Here is a 19,526-nt window from a genome sequence, read left to right on the forward strand (position 1 = left end):
AGCAGGTTTTTGGCCTCCTGGTTCTTGCTGCTGCGAAATAAGTTTCTGACCTGCCTGGAGCTAGGCCTAACTTTGTCTCTGTCCTGCGCTGGCTGACCTTGTGGTAGGGCCTTCTCTTGGAGTGCACGCTCCCGACCTACGGGGCCTATGTGTCTCCTGGCTCTGGTACGTATCAGCACTTTAGCGATCCTGGGGCTTGTAGTTCTCCAGGGATTCTGGTTTATCTTACTGGGTCATGGAGATCCCGGTAAGCTTCGGACCCGGTGTTCGGTAACTGATTCTTCTTCGGGGTGAGCTAATTAAGCTCCTCTGCCCCCTATGAGCTAACTCTCTACTCTTTTGCCTTCAGCCTACTCGGACCCTCAATAGGCTACTCACACTAACGGCAGCGTGCCGCGTTTCACCGATCTTATGGCGCCGGCACACCTAAAGCTCACCTCTCTGAGCTACACGGAGTCTTGATCTGGATAAGCTCCACTGCAGGCTGACCTCTCTAAGGCTTTTACACTGCAGGAACTCTCTCAACAGGTTTGCTCTCTGTCAGTTCCAGTCTAGACTAACTGCTGCCTGGCTCCACCTTCCCTTTTATATCTCCCTAACATTTCTCCCTTTGCATATTCCAGGTGCCTTCTGGGAAAAGCGAAGAGTCTCCTTCAGCTAGAAGATCGTTGGGTACAGCCGGGACCAGCTGCTTGGAAAGCATCGCCAAACCAGGGATTGAAGCTTGAAGAGGACAATTTGCATATTCCAGGTGCCTTCTGGGAAAAGCGAAGAGTCTCCTTCAGCTAGAAGATCGTTGGGTACAGCATCGCCAAACCGCGATCTTAGGGTATCACAAGAAAGAAGACAGACATCAAGTCAGCAGGGACAAGGAGCAGCATGGCAGATGTGACAACCTACATGGTGAGCTGCAACATGTGCTACATGTTAACAGATTGACCAGAAGCTGAAACCAACTTCACCTGCCAGAAGTGTAGACTACTGGCTCTTTTAGAAGAAAAGGTGCGGGGACTGGAAGAAAGAATTGCGACATTAAAACTCATCAAGGAAAATGAAGACTTCCTGGACAGAACAGAAGCGTCACTACTGGTCACGGAAAGTGAAGGAAGCGTCAGAGAACCTCCAGAGGCAGACAAGTGGAGGCAAGTGACCAAAAGAAGCAAGAAGACCATGGAGACACCACCAACCACACAACTGAGAAACAGATTCCAAGGACTTGTGGAGGACGAAGATGGCACACCTAAGGATGAGGCACTACCAGCAAGCAAAAAAGAAAAGAGCACCCAGAAACACCCAGAAGCGACAAGAAAAAGGACAGCCAAGAAGGGAAGAAGAGTGGTGGTGGTGGGAGACTTACTACTGAGAGGAACAGAAGCAGCTGTCTGCAGACCGGACATAACCACAAGAGAAGTATGCTGCCTCCCAGGGGCGAAGATCAAGGATGTTACCGATAGGATACCGAAGCTCATCAGTTCCAAGGATGTCCACCCATTTCTTCTGATACATGTTGGCACCAATGACACGGAAAAGAAGGACCTACCGACAATCTGCAAGGACTTTGAAGCATTGGGGAAGAAAGTAAAAGAACTGGATGCGCAGGTAGTTTTTTCTTCTATCCTTCCAGTAGACGGGCATGGCGTCAGGAGATGGAACAGGATCCTTGATGTGAACAACTGGCTGAGACGATGGTGCAGACAACAAGGATTTGGATTCCTGGACCACGGTGTGAATTACCTCTATGGCGGACTCCTTGCCAGAGACGGACTACACCTCAACAAACCCGGGAAACACACATTCGCCAGGAGACTCGCAACACTCATCAGGAGGGCGTTAAACTAGAAGAAGAGGGGATGAGAAGAAAAACGCCGGACACAAACATGCAACCAGAGAACATACTAATGAAAGATATGAAGTGCGACAAAGAAGGTCCAAGACAAGATACTTGGAAGGGAGGTAAGAAAATTTCTAATACAATCCACAGGGAGAAGATTGGAACAAATCAAAATCGTGTAAACTGCGTGCTAGCAAATGCCAGAAGCCTGACAAACAAGATGGATAAACTGGAAGCAGAAATATCTACAGGTAACTATGACATAGTGGGAATAACCGAGACATGGTTAGATGAAAGCTATGACTGGGCAGTTAACTTACAGGGTTGCAGTCTGTTTAGAAGGTATCGAAGAAATCGGAAAGGGGGTGGAGTCTGTCTATATGTAAAGACGTGTCTAAAGCCTACAATACGGGAGGATGTATGGGAGGGAAATGAGGAGGTCGAGTCCTTATGGGTGGAGATACATGGGGCAAAAAACAATAATAAAATTATCATAGGAGTCTGTTATAAACCACCAAATATAGCAGAAGCCACGGAAAGTCTATTAATGAGACAAATAGACGAAGTAGCAAAAAATAACGAGGTGATTATTATGGGGTACTTCAACTACCCCGATATAGACTGGGAAACCGAAAGCTGTAGATCTCAGAAAGGAAACAGGTTTCTGTCAATTATCAAAGACAATTATTTGTCACAACTTGTGCAGGAACCAACTAGAGGGACAGCCCTTTTAGACTTAATATTAACTAACAGGCCAGACAGAATATCTGAGGTGCAGGTCGGGGGGCACCTGGGAAATAGTGACCACAACATTATACAATTCCACATGTGCTTCAGTAGGGTGCCCAGCAAGGGAGTCACAAAAACACTGAACTTCAGGAGGGCAAAGTTTGATCAGCTAAGAGATGCCCTTCACCTTATAGACTGGGATAGTATCTTTAGTAATAGGAGCACGGATAGAAAATGGGAAATTTTCAAAAGAGTCCTACATAGTCACTGTAGAAGGTACATACCTTATGGGAATAAAAGGGCTAGGAATAGGAGGAAGCCAATGTGGCTAAATAAGGAAGTCAAGAGGGCAATGAAAAACAAAAAAAGGGCTTTCAGTAAACTTAAACAAGAAGGCAGCGAGGAAGCGCTAATATCTTATAGGGAAAAAAACAAAATCTGTAAGAAACAAATAAGAATAGCAAAAGAGGAGACAGAGAGACTAATTGCCAAGGAAAGTAAAACGAATCCCAAACTGTTCTTTAACTATATAAACAGTAAAAGGATTAAAACTGATGGAGTTGGCCCATTGAAAAATAACCTGGGTAAAATCATAGAGGGCGATGAGGGTAAAGCAAACCTACTCAATAGCTTCTTCTCCACTGTTTTCACAAAAGAAAACAATTTATTGGAGGAAATGCAAAGTGATAAAGTAAACCCTCCGCTAAATATCACCCACCTAACCCAAGAGGAAGTTCAGAAACGCCTAAATAATATCAAAATAGACAAGTCACCAGGCCCAGATGGCATACACCCCCGGGTACTAAAAGAATTAAGTAATGTGATAGACAGACCGCTGTATCTTATATTCAAGCACTCTTTATGGACAGGGACTGTCCCACTAGACTGGCGCCAAGCAAATGTGGTACCAATATTCAAAAAGGGGTCTAAAAGTGACCCTGGGAACTATAGACCAGTCAGCTTAACGTCTGTTGTGGGTAAATTGTTTGAAGGATTTCTTAGAGATGCTATTGTAGAATATCTTAATGATAATAACTATCTAACTCCATATCAACATGGATTCATGAGGGATCGCTCCTGCCAAACAAACCTGATGGCCTTCTACGAGGAGGTGAGCTCACAGCTGGACCGGGGAGAGTCAGTGGATGTTGTATACCTTGACTTCTTCAAAGCGTTTGATACCATGCCACACAAAAGGTTGGTATATAAAATGAGAATGCTTGGTCTGGGGGATAATGTGTGCAAGTGGGTAAATAGCTGGCTGAGTGATAGAAAGCAGAGGGTGGTTATCAATGGAGTAAGCTCAGGGTGTGTCAGGGTTACTAGCGGGGTGCCTCAAGGGTCTGTCTTGGGCCCTATACTATTTAATATATTTATTAATGATCTAGTGGAAGGGTTGCATAGTAAAATAGCAATATTTGCAGATTATACTAAACTTTGTAAAGTAGTTAATACAGATGAGGATAGGGCACAGCTACAGGAGGATTTAGATAAATTGGGGAGTTGGGCCAAAAAATGGCAAATGGGGTTCAATGCCGATAAATGTAAGGTCATGCACATGGGAAAGAAAAACAGCAGTCACCCATACATATTAAATGGGAAACTGTTGGGGAAATCTGACATGGAGAAGGACCTGGGCGTCTTGGTTAACAGCAAATTAAATTGGAGTGCCCAGTGTCAGGCAGCAGCTGCGAAGGCAAATAGAGTCATGGCATGCATCAGAAGAGGAATAGGGGCATATGATGAGAACATTGTTCTTCCTCTGTATAAAGCGCTGGTAAGGCCGCACTTAGAATATTGTGCACAGTTCTGGGCTCCGGTGCTCAGGAAAGACATATTGGAGATAGAGAGGGCACAAAGGAGGGCGACTAAGGTAATAAAGGGAATGGAGGGACTAGAATACCCAGAGAGTTGTCAAAATTAGGCCTATTTACGTTGGAAAAGAGAAGGCTTAGGGGAGACCTCATAAACATGTATAAATACATCAGGGGGCAGTACAGAGATCTCTCCCATGACCTGTTTATACCAAGGATGGTGACAAAGATGAGGGGGCACACTATGCGTCTGGAGGAAAGGAGGTTCCTGCACCAGCATAGAAGGGGATTCTTTACGGTCAGAGCCGTGAGACTCTGGAACTCTCTGGAAGAGGAAGTGGTGATGTCCAACTCACTTAATGAGTTCAAGAGAGGCCTGGACGCCTTTCTTGAGAACAATAAAATTACATATTATGCTTAGTGATAGTTAATTAATCCAGGGATTTAATCTGACTGCCAGATTGGAGTCGGGAAGTGAATTTTTCCTCAATGATGTAAATTGGCCTATACCGCATGTTTTTTTTTTGCCTTTCCCTGGATCAATGCTGCGGAATAGCTGCAGTGCACAAGAAATAGGCTGAACTGGATGGACGCTTGTCTTTTTTCAGCCTTATAAACTATGTAGCTATGTAGACATATCTCTCTGATTTAAAAGCATAAAAATTCAAATTTTGAAAATTGTGTAATTTTTAAAATTTTCGCCAAATTTCCGATTTTTTTTACAAATAAACGCAAGTCATATTGAAGTTTTACCACTATCATGAAGTACAATATGTCAAGAAAAAAACAATCTCAGAATCAGGGGGATCCGTTGAAGCATTCTAGAGTAATTACCTCATAAAGTGACAGTGGTCAGAATTGTAAAAATTGGCCCGGTCATTAACGTGCAAACCGCCCTCGGGGGTAAAGGGGTTAAACAATGCAGGTGAAAATAAGGACTATAATGACTTTATAAGTGAAGCTTTGGGTTTTGTTTTATCCCATAACACGTTTAAATTTCTGGACAAGTGGTTCCTTCAGAAGGCTGGAACAGCAATGGGTACCCCTGTGGCATGTGTTTTTGCCAACTTATTCTTGGCTTTTTTTGAAGATAAATATGTCACCACTACCTCAAACCCATATATTAGACCAGTGTTTCCCAAACCCCATCCTCACGGCCAGGGCCGGCTCCAGGTTTTTCTGGGCCCTGGGCGAAAGAGTCTCAGTGGGCCCCTTTAATACATACCACGATTCATGATGCACAGATACCGCAGAGAAATATATATATATATATATAGTACAATGCAAAGATTTCACTTCTTACATTACATGAGCGATATCTATTGTAAATTCCACAATAGCTCAGAAACCAGCAAATCGCTCCACACAGAATACTGGCCCCCATATAAGGCTCCATACGGAATACTGGCCCCCATATAAGGCTCCATACGGAATACTGGGCCCCATATAAGGCTCCATACAGAATACTGGCCCCCATATAACGCTCCATACAGGATACTGGTCCCCTTATAAAGCTCCATACAGGATACTGGCCCCCATATAAAGCTCCATACAGGATACTGGTCACCTTATAACGCTCCATACAGGATACTGGCCCCCATATAATGCTGCATGCAGGCTGTTACCCCCCACATAACGCCCCATACAGGCTGTCCCCCCCCTTATAATGCTCCATGCAGGCTGTTCTCCCCACATAATGCACTATGCAGGCTGTCCCCCCCCCTTATAATGCCCCATGCAGACTGTTCCCCACCTTATAATGCCCCATGCAGGCTGTCACCCCTCCTCTTTATAATGCCTCATGCCGGATGTACCCCCCATCTTTATAAGGCCCCATGTAGGATGTCACCCCCCCTCTTTATAATGCCCCATGCAGGATGTCACCCCCTCTCTTTATAATGCCCCATGCAGGATGTCACCCCCTCTCTTTATAATGCCCCATGCAGGATGTACCCCTCCTCTTTATAAGGCCTCATGCAGGATGTACCCCCCTCTTTATAAGGCCTCATGCAGGATATCACCCCCTCTCTCTATAATACCCCATGCAGGATGTCACCCCCCCTCTCTTTATAATGCCCCATGCAGGATGTCACCCCCCTCTCTTTATAATGCCCCATGCAGGATGTACCCCCCTCTCTCTATAATGCCCCATACAGGATGTCACCCCCCCTCTCTTTATAATGCCCCATGCAGGATGTCACTCCCCCTCTCTTTATAATGCCCCATGCAGGATGTCACCCCCCTCTCTTTATAATGCCCCATGCAGGATGTCACCCCCCTCTCTTTATAATGCCCCATGCAGGATGTCACCCCCCCTCTCTTTATAATGCCCCATGAAGGATGTCACCCCCCCCTCTCTTTATAATGCCCCATGCAGGATGTCACCCCCCCCTCTCTTTATAATGCCCCATGCAGGATGTCACCCCCCCTCTTTTTATAATGCCCCATGAAGGATGTCACCCCCCCCCTCTCTTTATAATGCCCCATGCAGGATGTCACCTACCCATATTATGCCCCATGCCTCCATACATTAAAAAAAAATAAAAAATCAAATACTCACCTCCCTCCTCCTCACCTGCTGCCCGCTACTTGGGTCCGGACTCCAGCGTTGCCGGCGTCGTCCCGCACTGCGCTCCCTGTGACGGCTCAGGGGAGCGCGCGGTGGAAAGAAGTCACGGCGCCCTCTGACCTGACACGTCACAGGGAGCGCAGAGCAGGAAGACAGCGGATCTGCGGAGGCACGGGGAGAGGTAAGTATCCGGCTGCCGGTCCCTGAGCAAGCGGTGGAGAAGGGCAGGTGCTGACACCGCTCTCCTCCGCCCATAGCCCAGCGGGGTGCACGACCGCCAGTGGGCCCCCCTGCCTGCTCAGGGCCCCGGCACTTGCTCGGGTGCGCCGGGTGCTGACGCCGGCCCTGCTCACGGCCCCCCACAGGTCATGTTTTCAGGATCTCCTTAGTATTACACAGGTGAGAGAATTCCTGATGCCTTGATGATACTTCAATCACTTGTGTAATACTAAGGAGATCCTGAAAACATGACCTGTGGGGGGCCGGAAACACTGTATTAGACACATTCGTGCGTATCTCCAGTATGTAGATGATGTGTTTATTGGATGGGCGGGCACTAATGCACAGTTTTTTTTTCTTTTGTTCCTTATCTGAATTAAATTAATGTTCAAAATATGAAATTTACTGCAAATTGTGGAGGAACTCATTAGAATATTTCAATGTCAAAATAAATATGTAGCATACCTGGTGGCTTTCTTGCATAGGGCACCATCTCTCACTATGCAAGATCGCAAACTTGTTCATCAGTCCAGTCTGCTAGCCTGGCTTCTTTCCATGCTGTCTGTTTGTCTCTGTTCTAACTGCTTAGGGCGGCGGCCCGGTCACTTCCTGTTTCTTGTAGCTGCTGTGGGCACACCCCTTATGCGTCCTCAGCCTATTGCTGTTAGTCACTGGATATTTAAACCATCTTCACCTGGTAGCTGATGCCTGGGCAACGCTTTCATTCAGTGTGCTGCCTTACTCTGAATGTGCCAGGTCCTGTTCTGTTCTTGTCTGTTTCCACCACTCTGGGGACTGTATTCCCAGACTGGCTCCTGTATCTCCTTCAGTAGCAGTTCCTGTCTGAACTGTATCCTAGCCTGTTCCTTCCGCTTTCTAGGGGCCGCATACCTAGACCTGTTGTCTGTGTTTTCTTGCCTGTCTGTCCGCCTTCCTGGAGGCTGTATTTCCAGGCCAGTCTGAACACGCTCCTAGCCTGTTCGTTCCGCCTTTTCTGGGGGCCGCATACCCTGACTCGCTCCTGTATCTCGCTGCAGTGTCAGTTTCTGTCTGAACACTCAGTTCCTGTCTGAACTGTCTCCTACCTGTTACCTTTCTCTATGTCCGTACCTTCCCTTTCTCCTGCATTGTCTGAACCAGCACTTGGCTTTACCTTGGCTCCTTCCTGTATTTTGTTGCAGTAACAGTTCCTGTCTGAACCGTCTCCTAACCTGTTTCCTGTTTTTCTCTATGTCCGTACCTTCCCTTTTTCTGCAGAGTCTGAACCTGCACCTAACTCCTACTCGTTGTCGCTGTACTTCCGTTTGTGAGTTTAGAGTCCACTCACTACTTCATTGCAAGTATCTTGTGTGTATCTGGTTCTTCCTTTCCCTTCCAGTCTGTTCCGTGTGAACAGAGGCCTGTCCCCTCTGCTCTGCCTTGCTCACCGCTCCGGCGGTTCTTGCCTGCTCTGCCTTGCTCACCGCTCCGGCGGTTCTTGCCTGCTCTGCCTTGCTCACCACTCCGGCGGTTCTTGCCTGCTCTGCCTTGCTCACCGCTCCGGCGGTTCTTGCCTGCTCTGCCTTGCTCACTGCTCCGGCGGTTCTTGCCTGCTCTGCCTTGCTCACCGCTCCGGCGGTTCTTACCTGCTCTGCCTTGCTCACCGCTCCGGCGGTTCTTGCCTGCTCTGCCTTGCTCACCGCTCCGGCGGTTCTTGCCTGCTCTGCCTTGCTCACCGCTCCGGCGGTTCTTGCCTGCTCTGCCTTGCTCACCGCTCCGGCGGTTCTTGCCTGCTCTGCCTTGCTCACCGCTCCGGCGGTTCTTGCCTGCTCTGCCTTGCTCACCGCTCCGGCGGTTCTTGCCTGCTCTGCCTTGCTCACTGCTCCGGCGGTTCTTGCCTGCTGTGCCTTTGCTCGCCGCTCCAGGCGGTCTCGCTCTGCTGTGCCTTTGCTCGCCGCTCCAGGCGGTCTCGCTCTGCTGTGCCTTTGCTCGCCGCTCCAGGCGGTCTCGCTCTGCTGTGCCTTTGCTCGCCGCTCCAGGCGGTCTCGCTCTGCTGTGCCTTTGCTCGCCGCTCCAGGCGGTCTCGCTCTGCTGTGCCTTTGCTCGCCGCTCCAGGCGGTCTCGCTCTGCTGTGCCTTAGCTCGCCGCTCCAGGCGGTCTCGCTCTGCTCTGCCTTTGCTCACCGCTCCAGGCGGTCTCGCTCTGCTCTGCCTTTGCTCACCGCTCCAGGCGGTCTCACTCTGCTCTGCCTTTGCACACCGCTCCAGGTGGTCTCGCTCTGCTCTACTCTTGTTCACCGCTCCGGCGGTCTCGCTCTGCTCTGCTTGTCTACCGCATCTGCGGTTCTGTTCCTGGGTCCCAGTCTGTACTGGACCTTATCCAGCCTGTGCTCCAACCTGCTAGTGCCTCCCTGTCGGCACTCCAGCCGTGCTTGCCAGTACCCCCTGCCTGCATACCAGTCGTGCTTACCAGTGCCTGCCTGTCTGCATACCAGACGTGCCTGCCTATACCCACCAGTCAGTGTGCCAGCCTAACCTGCCTGTTCCTGGATTCTCCGGTGTGGGTCAACAGCCGTGTCCGGGGTCTGACCTGGTATAGCACCTGGTCCCTCTGCTCGGTTCCTCCCTGGTGCACAGGCATCGTATGCCGTCGTGCGACCTTGGTCGGATCGGGTAGATACTTAGTTACGCCCCTCCAGGCACTCTCCGGTTCATGGCCCAGAGGAATCACTAAACACGCACACACCAGTTAGTCCGGGCGTGTGCATAACAAAACATACAGGAAGGAAAAATAGTTACAGAAATGCATAAAAAAACACTGTAACAAATTTGCTGTTACATTATAACAGTGCACATCCACAGCACACAAAGAGATGGCTCCTTACAGTCAATTCCTGAGATTAAGAAAGATCAATAACAATGATGACACATTTTCCAGACAAGCAAATGAACTCAAAAATAATTTTCTTAGTCGAGGATATCCATTACCCCTACTAAATGAACAGACAGAGTCTGTAAAAAAACTCAAAAAGATTTATTAAAACAGAAAGATAAGACAAAGCAGAGTACTGTAGAGAGGTTAACTTTAACTGTCAAACACAAAGCAATGGATAAGGTGATCCATACAGCTATAAGACAAAACGGACACCTGATAGAAAGTGACAAAGAGCTAAACGAGAAAGCCAATAATAAACCCCTATCTTCATGTAGAAGTAGTAAATTGGGAGATTTAATAGTCAGAAACAGAACTGAACACAATACAGTTAACAGGCTAGAGACACTTCAGATGCGGCAGCTGCTCGTTCTGCCACCTGCAGATCACAGATATAAGCTTCCGCTTAGGACCATTAACCTGACATGTGAAGGACTTTGTGTCATGTAGAACTAAGCATGTGGTATACGTCATCTCCCCATGTAAATTCTATAACAAAGGTAAAACTATATGAGCTCTGTTTATCTGATCTAGAGAACATTATCGCTCTATAATTACTGGAAAGGGAGCTCCTCCACTTAGACGACACATGCATGATTATCATAATGCTGATCCGAAGTGTTTTGCAGGAATAGAAAAGGTCAAGGTCCCTCCACAATTTGGAAATCTTCATGTGTTATTATTAAAACAAGAAGCAAGGTGGATTCTTAATTCTGCAGCCCAGGGTAAGGTAATAGGACCCCTAACCCATCCCGCCGCCTAGGTTGGTCAGGTATCATGTTCTGATGACCACTTCCATTAAAATTGTTGCCTTTTCCCCCAAAAAATACCAGCAGAACTTAAATATGTGGTGTACTTTAGGGCTGAGGCTTAATAGTGATTGCAGTTTCACAGTTAGAGTCCCTGGGTTACCGCGACAGAGAGGGGCCAGAAGACTGCGGTGTCTGGTTTCATGTACTTCTGCACTGGTTAAAAGTACTTCACCATCATATTCAAAAGTGCATTTTTTTCCTTGCTAGCAGTGCAAGGGTTAATCTGTTCAGTTGAAGCACCCGGAGCTTTCCTACCTGGATTGTCTCAGCTGTTCAGTGTTGGCCCTCCCCTCTGATATATAAGCTCACCTCTGACACTTAGGTAATGCCAGTGTTAGTTCTTACTGCCTTGGTTCTGGAGTTGGCAGTAGTAGTGGACAACTCCTTTAAGAAGATACAATTTTCAGTTAAAACATTTCTAACATTCTGAACGTGAAAAAGGCTTCTCCCTAGTGTGACTTCTCTGGTGACTAAGAAGGCATGTTTTCTTCACAAAACATTTTCCACATTATGAACATGAAAATGGCTTCTCCCCTGTGTGAATTCTCTGGTGTCTATTAAGATGCGCTTTCAGTTTAAAACATTTTCCACATTCTGAACAGGAAAAAGGCTTCTCCCCTGTGTGAGTTCTCTGATGTGCGATAAGATTTGATTTCTCTGTAAAACATTTACCACATTCTGAACATGAAAATGGCTTCTCTCCTGTGTGAGTTATTTGGTGTCTATTAAGATGTGCTTTCAGGTTAAAATATTTCCCACATTCTGAACAGGAAAATGGCTTCTCTCCTGTATGAAGTCTCTGGTGTGTAACAAGACTTGATTTATGGTTAAAACATTTCCCACATTCTGAACAGGAAAAAGGCTTCTCCCCTGTGTGAATTCTCTGGTGTCTATTAAGATGTGCTTTCAGGTTAAAACATTTCCCACATTCTGAACATGAAAAAGGCTTCTCCCCTGTGTGAATTCTCTGGTGTCTATTAAGATGTGCTGTCTGGTTAAAACATTTCCCACATTCTGAACAGCAAAAAGGCTTCTCCCCTGTGTGAAGTCTCTGGTGTGTAACAAGACTTGATTTATGGTTAAAATATTTCCCACATTCTGAACAGGAAAAAGGCTTCTCCCCTGTGTGAGTTTTCTGGTGCTTAACGAAATCTGATTTCTGGTTAAAACATCTCCCACACTTGGAACATGCAAAGCTATTCTCTGTCGTGTGAATTTTTTGATGTTTAAGAATAGACTTTTTGAGGGGAAAACTATTTCCATATTCTGAATGTGAAAATGACTTCTTTGCTTTAGGAGCAGTTTGTTTTTTAATGCTTATTTTGTGACTTTGATTTTCCTTAGTAGTCGGTAATAAATCAGAAGACAGGATCTGTTTCAAAGGATCAGATGACAGATCTTTGCTGTGAAGGGATGATGGTTTATCTGGAGTAATGGCATTCACTTCAATTGTATCCTGTGGGATCTCAAGATCATCTGATTTAAAAATTGAAGATGTCAGCTGTCCCTCTGATCTCCTGGTACAGTCATCTGCCAAGAATAAAACCAATTATTATTTTAGAATTTTATATTTTTGAACATTTCTACTTAAACTGTCTGTAAAAATGGCAAGTTATATAAAATATTGAATTATTCATCAAGACAATGACAGTTCACAGTCTAATAGAAAACCTCATAGCATGAACCAGTGGGGTGTGGTGTCCAACTGATTGTTCATTCTGCCTCCCAAATATGGAATAAAAAGCCACCAAACAATGTTATGTAGGCGAAAATAATACCAATAAAAACTTCTACTCATCTCACAAAAAACAAGTCCCCACTCAGGTCCATCATCTGTCAATGGAAAAACAGAGGTTTCCACATTATTAGTGGCTCAAAGGCTCTTGAAAGTTAACATGGCTTCCATAAACCAATCCAGCAATATCCGCTCTCCCAAAGTCAGATCTCCCCCTCGCTTCTGAGCCTTGCAGTGTGCCCAAACCACATTTATCATCCATGTATTTGGCATTACTATAGTGAGAAGAACCCACTTAATTTACGGTGTGTGTCTCCTGGAGCACAATCTGGGCACTATGTGTTGGGTAATGAAATTATACATTTGTAATTTTCACTCTCCAACATCCACTGTGTGCTAATTTTCGGAAAGTGGATGTGGAATCAAAATAGTCCCTACTCCTATAGATTAATTCACTGAGAGTTATAATTTCCAAAATGGAGTCACTTATGTGGATTTCTACTGCTCTGGTTTTCTGACATTTTGTCATATTAGGGCTTCTGCAAAAGGTGTGTACCATCTTCTCTGGGATCTGCTCCCCCGACGTCTGCTTCTCTCACCTCCTTATTCATCCTGCAGGCGGCGCTGGTAATGGAGGAGACATCAGAACCAGAAGCTCTGGGTGATGCAGGTTCTGTCCAGCCCTTGGCTCCCTGCTTGTATATTTGCTTTCTGTTGTGACCTCGGCCCGTTTACTGACTACTCTTATGTCTTCTGATTTAGTATTTTCTCTGTTCTCCGGGTTCTGACCCGGCTACCTGACTATTCTTCTTCCTATCTCACATCAAAGAACAGCAGGTAACACCGTGGCCCAAGCCTAGGGGTGCAAGTCCAGATCCATGTAGAGGGGTAAAAGGGTAATGGGCAAGGCAATCCCTATTTTGGACACTAACTAGTGCAGTCAAAAATTGTGAGTATAGACAATGACACATCTATTGAAATGATCAAACTCAACAGTCTCCATCAGTAATAGTAACTAGCGGTGAAACCTCTCGGGGGTAATTAGAGTATGGGGCTCGGTGGGTCTTAGCAATCTAACGTATCGTAAGGGCATTTGGAAGAGAAAATGGAGACCTTTTTCTTTTTTAAAGACTACCAGGGAGTTACAGACTCACATAAGTGAGGCAGATCCCACCACAATCAAACCATCACACAGAATTAACCTGTAAAAAAAGATATGGAATAAAAAAATGTTACATCCCCAACAAAATCTTTTGTATGGGGGGGAGAACGCCAACACTAAACCGGAGTTGCACTCATTTATGGTGGACCATTGGAGCTACTATGAGTCCTGACCAGAAGAAAAGAGAAAGTATTAGCGCCCCCATTTCAGGAGAGATTGTGCAGTAATCTGAATTCCTTAGGATGAAAACATAATGGATTTTATGACGTGGAGTGAATCCATGAAACCAGGGCTCGAGCCATGCCAACACATCTCCTGCAGGCGTGAATAAATGTATATTACAGCCATCAGCCACGCACAGCTTAGAGATATATCATGGCACAGGTGTAATGTTTTCTGTATAGTTTATCACAATCCTGTTTGAAAATAGTTGGTTTTAAAAGAAATTGAAAAGTCAGGATAAAGGGAAACTCTGCTGTTATTGCACAGAAATTCACACTTGGCCTCACTGCGCATTTAATGTTATCGATCATAAAAGTGAAGTTTGGCCAGAAAGACTGGACCTGGTCTTGTAGGGACCATATGAGCACATTCAGCAGCACAGAAGGGAGAGAAGGTAGATTCATCCTATAAGATATCAGGGATCTAGGAAGCCAACAGGGGGTAGGTGGATCCTGCAGGTTGTAAGTTCTATAGAAAAGGGCTTTCAATGCCCAAAATCATTTGAACAGTTTTAGATGGAGGAGAATGTTTTGGTCTAGAGGCAAAATGGTGATCACACGATTGTGATACGGCCAGACTCCACCACTGATAAAGGAGCCACAGCCGGTGACTGAGAAGAATCTGTGACTTCTCTGCATTTAGTGGTCACTACTCACCTGGGTAGTCATATGTAGGAATCTCCTCTTTACACCGCTCATCACCCCTCACATATGTCTCTGTAGTATTAATATGGGTCAGATCTTCACCCTGAAACAAATATTGTAAAAGTCACAGACAGATGGAGAAGTCCCATCTATGATCAGCTCTAATCCTGCCATCTCCACCGTTCTCAATACACAAGTATAAAACATATAATACTGGTGGATAAAACAAGACTGAGCACAAGACCTTCACAGCCGTCTACACATCATAGGAGAGATCTCATGACACCTTCTCTCCATCTACCTGATGATCCTGAGGAACATTGGGATCTTCTTGTTTACAGTCTTGTGAAAGAAGAGGACGGGGACATCTCTCTGGTGTTGTCCTCTTACTGGATAGATCTGGAGGAAATACATACAGGGATTGAATCCATTCTTTACATACAGATAATTATAGGCCGTGTGGTTTTAGTCCTGTCTATTACCTGGTGATGTGAGGGGCTGGGGAACCTCCATCATGACGTTCTTGTACAGATCTTTGTGTCCTTCTAAATACTCCCACTCCTCCATGGAGAAATAGACAGCGACATCCTGACATCTTATAGGAACCTGACACATACAATGATACCGTCATCCCCCCGATCCCTTCATAGCGTTACTGTATAATGTCCCAGCATTCCCAGCAGTGTCACCTCTCCAGTCAGCAGCTCAATCATCTTGTAGGCGAGTTCTAGGATCTTTTGGTCATTGATGTCCTCATGTATCAGGGGGTGAGATGGAGGTCCTGTGATAGGGCTCAGGGGTCTTCTCCATCCCTCAGACACAGGGTCCTGACAGCGCTCACTAGAGGTCTTCTTCACTACTGTGTAATCCTGATTATGGACAGACACATTAATACATCTCCCTCCAGACATTTCCAGAGTCCTCACCTCTCCAGTTCTGTCCATCTGTTATTCCCATAGATAAGAATGATGTAATGTGACGTCATCAGAATCTCTCACCTCTCCAGTAAGCCGGAAGAGGATCTCTAGGGTGAGGTGTAATATCCTCTCCGCCATCTTGTCTCTGTCCATATCCATCTTTGATGGGAGAATCAGGAAAATTCTCTTATATAGAAGATCTTCACTGAGAGGATCCGATATTGTAGAGATCTGAACGAGAAGAAAATGAGCCGATGTAACATCATAAAAAACCTGCGTAATAATACAATTACTGGAGACAATAAGGGAAACATGAGATTTATTATTTTACAGTATTTAGTTTTCTTCTTTACATCTACTAATAAAACCTATATATTTTAGGCCACAGACAACAAGCAGTTTCTTCCTCGGAGTCTGCAGCTGAATACGTTTTTCATAGACTCATCTTCCATAACACTAATTCTCATCTCATTTACCGACACTGGAATAGGCATTAGCAATACTGCAGGAGATATTCATTACACGTGACATGATAAATAACTAATTCATGAGGAAGACGACATCTTCATCTTCTACTACGGCTCTAGAAACATAGTTAGCCAGAGTCCGTCACTGACTACATCTCCACCGGCCGTCTATATGAATGTTTCCCGTCTTCCCCGGACTGCAATCTTCTATCACGTTAGATCTCATGTCTCATTCACACACAGAAGTTTGAGGCTTTTATATATAATTTCACAAGCCCCTACATATAATAAACTTAAGTGCCTTTCATGTGGCACTAAAGGATGTTTACCCTAATAAATAAATGAAAACAAAAACCACGTGGGGTCCACCACTATTTTTCGTAACCAGGCAAGGTGAAGCAGACAGCTGCGGGCTGATATCAGGCTCAGAACGATCCTGGTTATTGATCCTTTCCAGCCTGAAAATACGCGCTTTGCCCACCTCTTCTCTATTGCCCTGGTGCGGTGGCAATTGGGGTAATAATAGTTGAGGTTGATGACAGCTGTGAATTGTCAAAAAACACATTTGACATCAAGCCCTGGGGTTAGTAATGGAGAAAAAAATACCCATACAGAAAAAAAAAATTTATTTGAAGAAAGACTCCCCGACACTCTTCCTGGTTCACCAATTTATTTTTGAAAAAAAAAACAAAAAAACAATGCAGGTCCGACGTAGTCCATGGCGTTCCCACGCTGATCCCTGAATCCAACATCCAAAGGCTATGGAGCCTTGTTCAGAGGACGACGCTCCATAGGCCGTAGCAGCAGCCACTCTGGGGCCCACTGCGTTCCACAAGACCTGGCGGCTCTGATGAGCAGTGACCTCAGTAACTACACCGCTCTTCAGAGTCACCGAGTCCTCAGTATAATGGCGCCATACAGTGTCCCACACTATAATGTGCCCCACAGTCTAATGGCCCCCCGATACAGTGCCCCACAGTGTAATGGCCCCCCGATACAGTGCTCCACACTATAATGTGCCCCACAGTATCATGACCCCATACAGTGCCCCAGTGTCTAATGGCCCCCCATACAGTGCCCCAGTGTCTAATGGCCCCCCATACAGTGCCCCAGTGTCTAATGGCCCCCCATACAGTGCCCCACTGTCTAATGGCCCCCCATATAGTGCCCCACTATCTAATGCCCCCCCATACAGTGCCCCACAGTCTAATGGCCCCATATAATGCCCCCCCATATAGTGCAGCAACCCAGCATAATGGTCCCATATAGTGCACCACAGTATAATGGCCACATACAGTACCCACAGTATAATGGTCCCATATAGTGCATCCTGGTATATGGCCCGTGACATTACAAATATATGGGGGCACACAGGGGACATTACTAATATATGGGGACACACAGGGGACATTACTAATATATGGGGGCACACAGGGAACATTACTATTATATGGGGGCACACAGGGAACATTACTAATATATGGGGGCACACAGGCGACATTAATAATATATGGGGCACACAGGGGACAATAATATATGGGGGCACACAGGCAACATTATTAATATATGGGGGCACACAGGCTACATTACTAATATATGGGGGCACACAGGGGACATTACTAATATATGAGGGCACACAGGCGACATTACTAATATATGGGGGCACACAGGGGGCAGTAATACTATTTCGGACACATAGAGGGAGTTCTGGCCGCTGCTGGTGAATAGGGGAATATTATCTTGTGGGGTCACAGGGGGAGAAGGAAGAATTATTACAGTGGCCGGTACAGAGGGTAGGACATTACTGTCTGGAGGCAAAGAGGAAACAGCAATCACTGGACAGACACAGATAGGAATCGCAGGTGTGAATAAGGACTATAGTGAGAGCGATAATAATGTGTACAGCGCTGTGGAGTATGGCAGCGATATAGAAGGAAGAGGAATAATCCACAGATAATAGCGCAGAGTCTGCACAGACCTGCACCTGCTGAGCCGCACACCGGGACAGAAGGAGCCACCTGGGAAACAGGCAGGATAGACAGTAAAGCCAAGTCGGCTAAAGGACCTCTGCTGACGTCATACCCATGTGAGCATGCAATCTGATGATGTCACCAGAAGGGGCGGGGCCTCATGCTCCATTGTAGGAGGATTTTGTAGGTTTGGATCTGCCTGGGAAAGGTGGGGATCCTTTTATTTGCATGGGGCTGCGTGCTGGGGGTCTGTGTGGGGAAGGAGGAAGCGCTGTTACTTGCTTGGTGCTCGGGGTCCCGTGTCTTCCCCCTCCCCCTTTGCCGTGTCTCCCCCCCTTCTTTGCCATGTTTCCACCCCTTCTTTGCCGTGTCTCCCCCCCCTTCTTTGCTGTGTCTCCCCCCCCTTCTCTGCCGTGTCTGCCCCCCTTGTTTGCCGAGTCTTCCCCCCCTTCTTTGCCGTGTCTCCCCCCCTTCTTTGCCATGTCTTCCTCCCCTTCTTTTCTGTGTCTCTCCCCCCTTCTTTGCCGTGTCTCCCCCCCTTCTTTGCTGTGTCTCCCCCCCTTCTCTGCCGTGTCTCCCCCCCTTCTTTGCCGTGTCTCCCCCCTTCTTTGCTGTGTCTTCCCCCCTTCTTTGCCGTGTCTTCCCCCCTCTTCTTTGCCGTGTCCCCCCCTTCTTTGCCGTGTCCCCCCCTTCTTTGCCGTGTCTCCCCCCCTTCTTTGCCGTGTCTCCCCCCCTTCTTTGCCATGTCTCCGCCCCTCTCTTTCTGTACTCTCTTGATGCTTCTCTATTGATTTTTTCTGCGCCATCCTAGGAGGCGTTATCTGTGTTATGGGGCCCACTCACGTTCCCTTACTTCTGACCAGTTGCCTTTTTTTTCTAGGCTCTGATCAACCTCCACTGGCTTCTGCTCCAGGGGTGCAGGTAGTTTCCAGGTAGTCTCTCAAAATAAGGCTTTTATCGCAACTACAGGGTGGGCCATTTATATGGATACACCTAAATTAAATGGGAATGGTTGGTTATATCAACTTCCTGTTGTGTTGGATTGTCAATGCAACCCTCTTCTCCCACTCTTGACACACTGATAGCAACACTGCAGAAGAAATGCTAGCACAGGCTTCCAGTATCTGTTGTTTCAGATGCTGCACATCTCGTATCTTGATGGTATGGTGTGGTATATGGGGTACAAAGATAGTGGGACCATTCTTCATCAATGTAAACCTCAATGCCACTGGATATCTGAAATTGCTACATGATGATGTGTTGCCCTCTTTATGCACTGAAGATGGCACGTTCCCTGAGTTTTTCCAACAAGATGGTGCCACCACCACATTATGGGTGTCAGGTCCGAGCATTCCTAGATGAACAGTTTCCTAGAAAGTGGATTGGTCATCGTGGGCCAGTTGAATAGCCACCAAGGTCTCCTGATCTGACCCCCTTAGACTTATCTTTGGGGTCATCTGAGGGCAATTGTCTATGCTGTGAGGATACGATATGCAACGGATACTGGAAGCCTGTGCTAGCATTT

The 19,526-nt window shown here is 46.4% G+C and overlaps 1 protein-coding gene across 1 annotated transcript; it reads left to right on the top strand.

The window, feature by feature from the left end:
• The first annotated feature begins 483 nt into the window (after positions 1–483).
• LOC141201627 (uncharacterized) lies at positions 484–10,797 on the top strand. Its single transcript, XM_073663633.1, has 2 exons — positions 484–3,757; positions 10,702–10,797. The coding sequence occupies exons 1-2, from the start codon at positions 1,686–1,688 to the stop codon at positions 10,781–10,783; spliced, it is 2,154 nt and encodes a 717-aa protein (XP_073519734.1). The 5' UTR covers positions 484–1,685; the 3' UTR covers positions 10,784–10,797.
• The last annotated feature ends 8,729 nt before the right edge of the window (positions 10,798–19,526 follow it).

Source organism: Phyllobates terribilis, unplaced genomic scaffold, assembly GCF_046119375.1.
Source record: "Phyllobates terribilis strain yellow unplaced genomic scaffold, ASM4611937v1 Scaffold_120__1_contigs__length_5212024, whole genome shotgun sequence".
NCBI classification, from domain to species: domain Eukaryota; kingdom Metazoa; phylum Chordata; class Amphibia; order Anura; family Dendrobatidae; genus Phyllobates; species Phyllobates terribilis.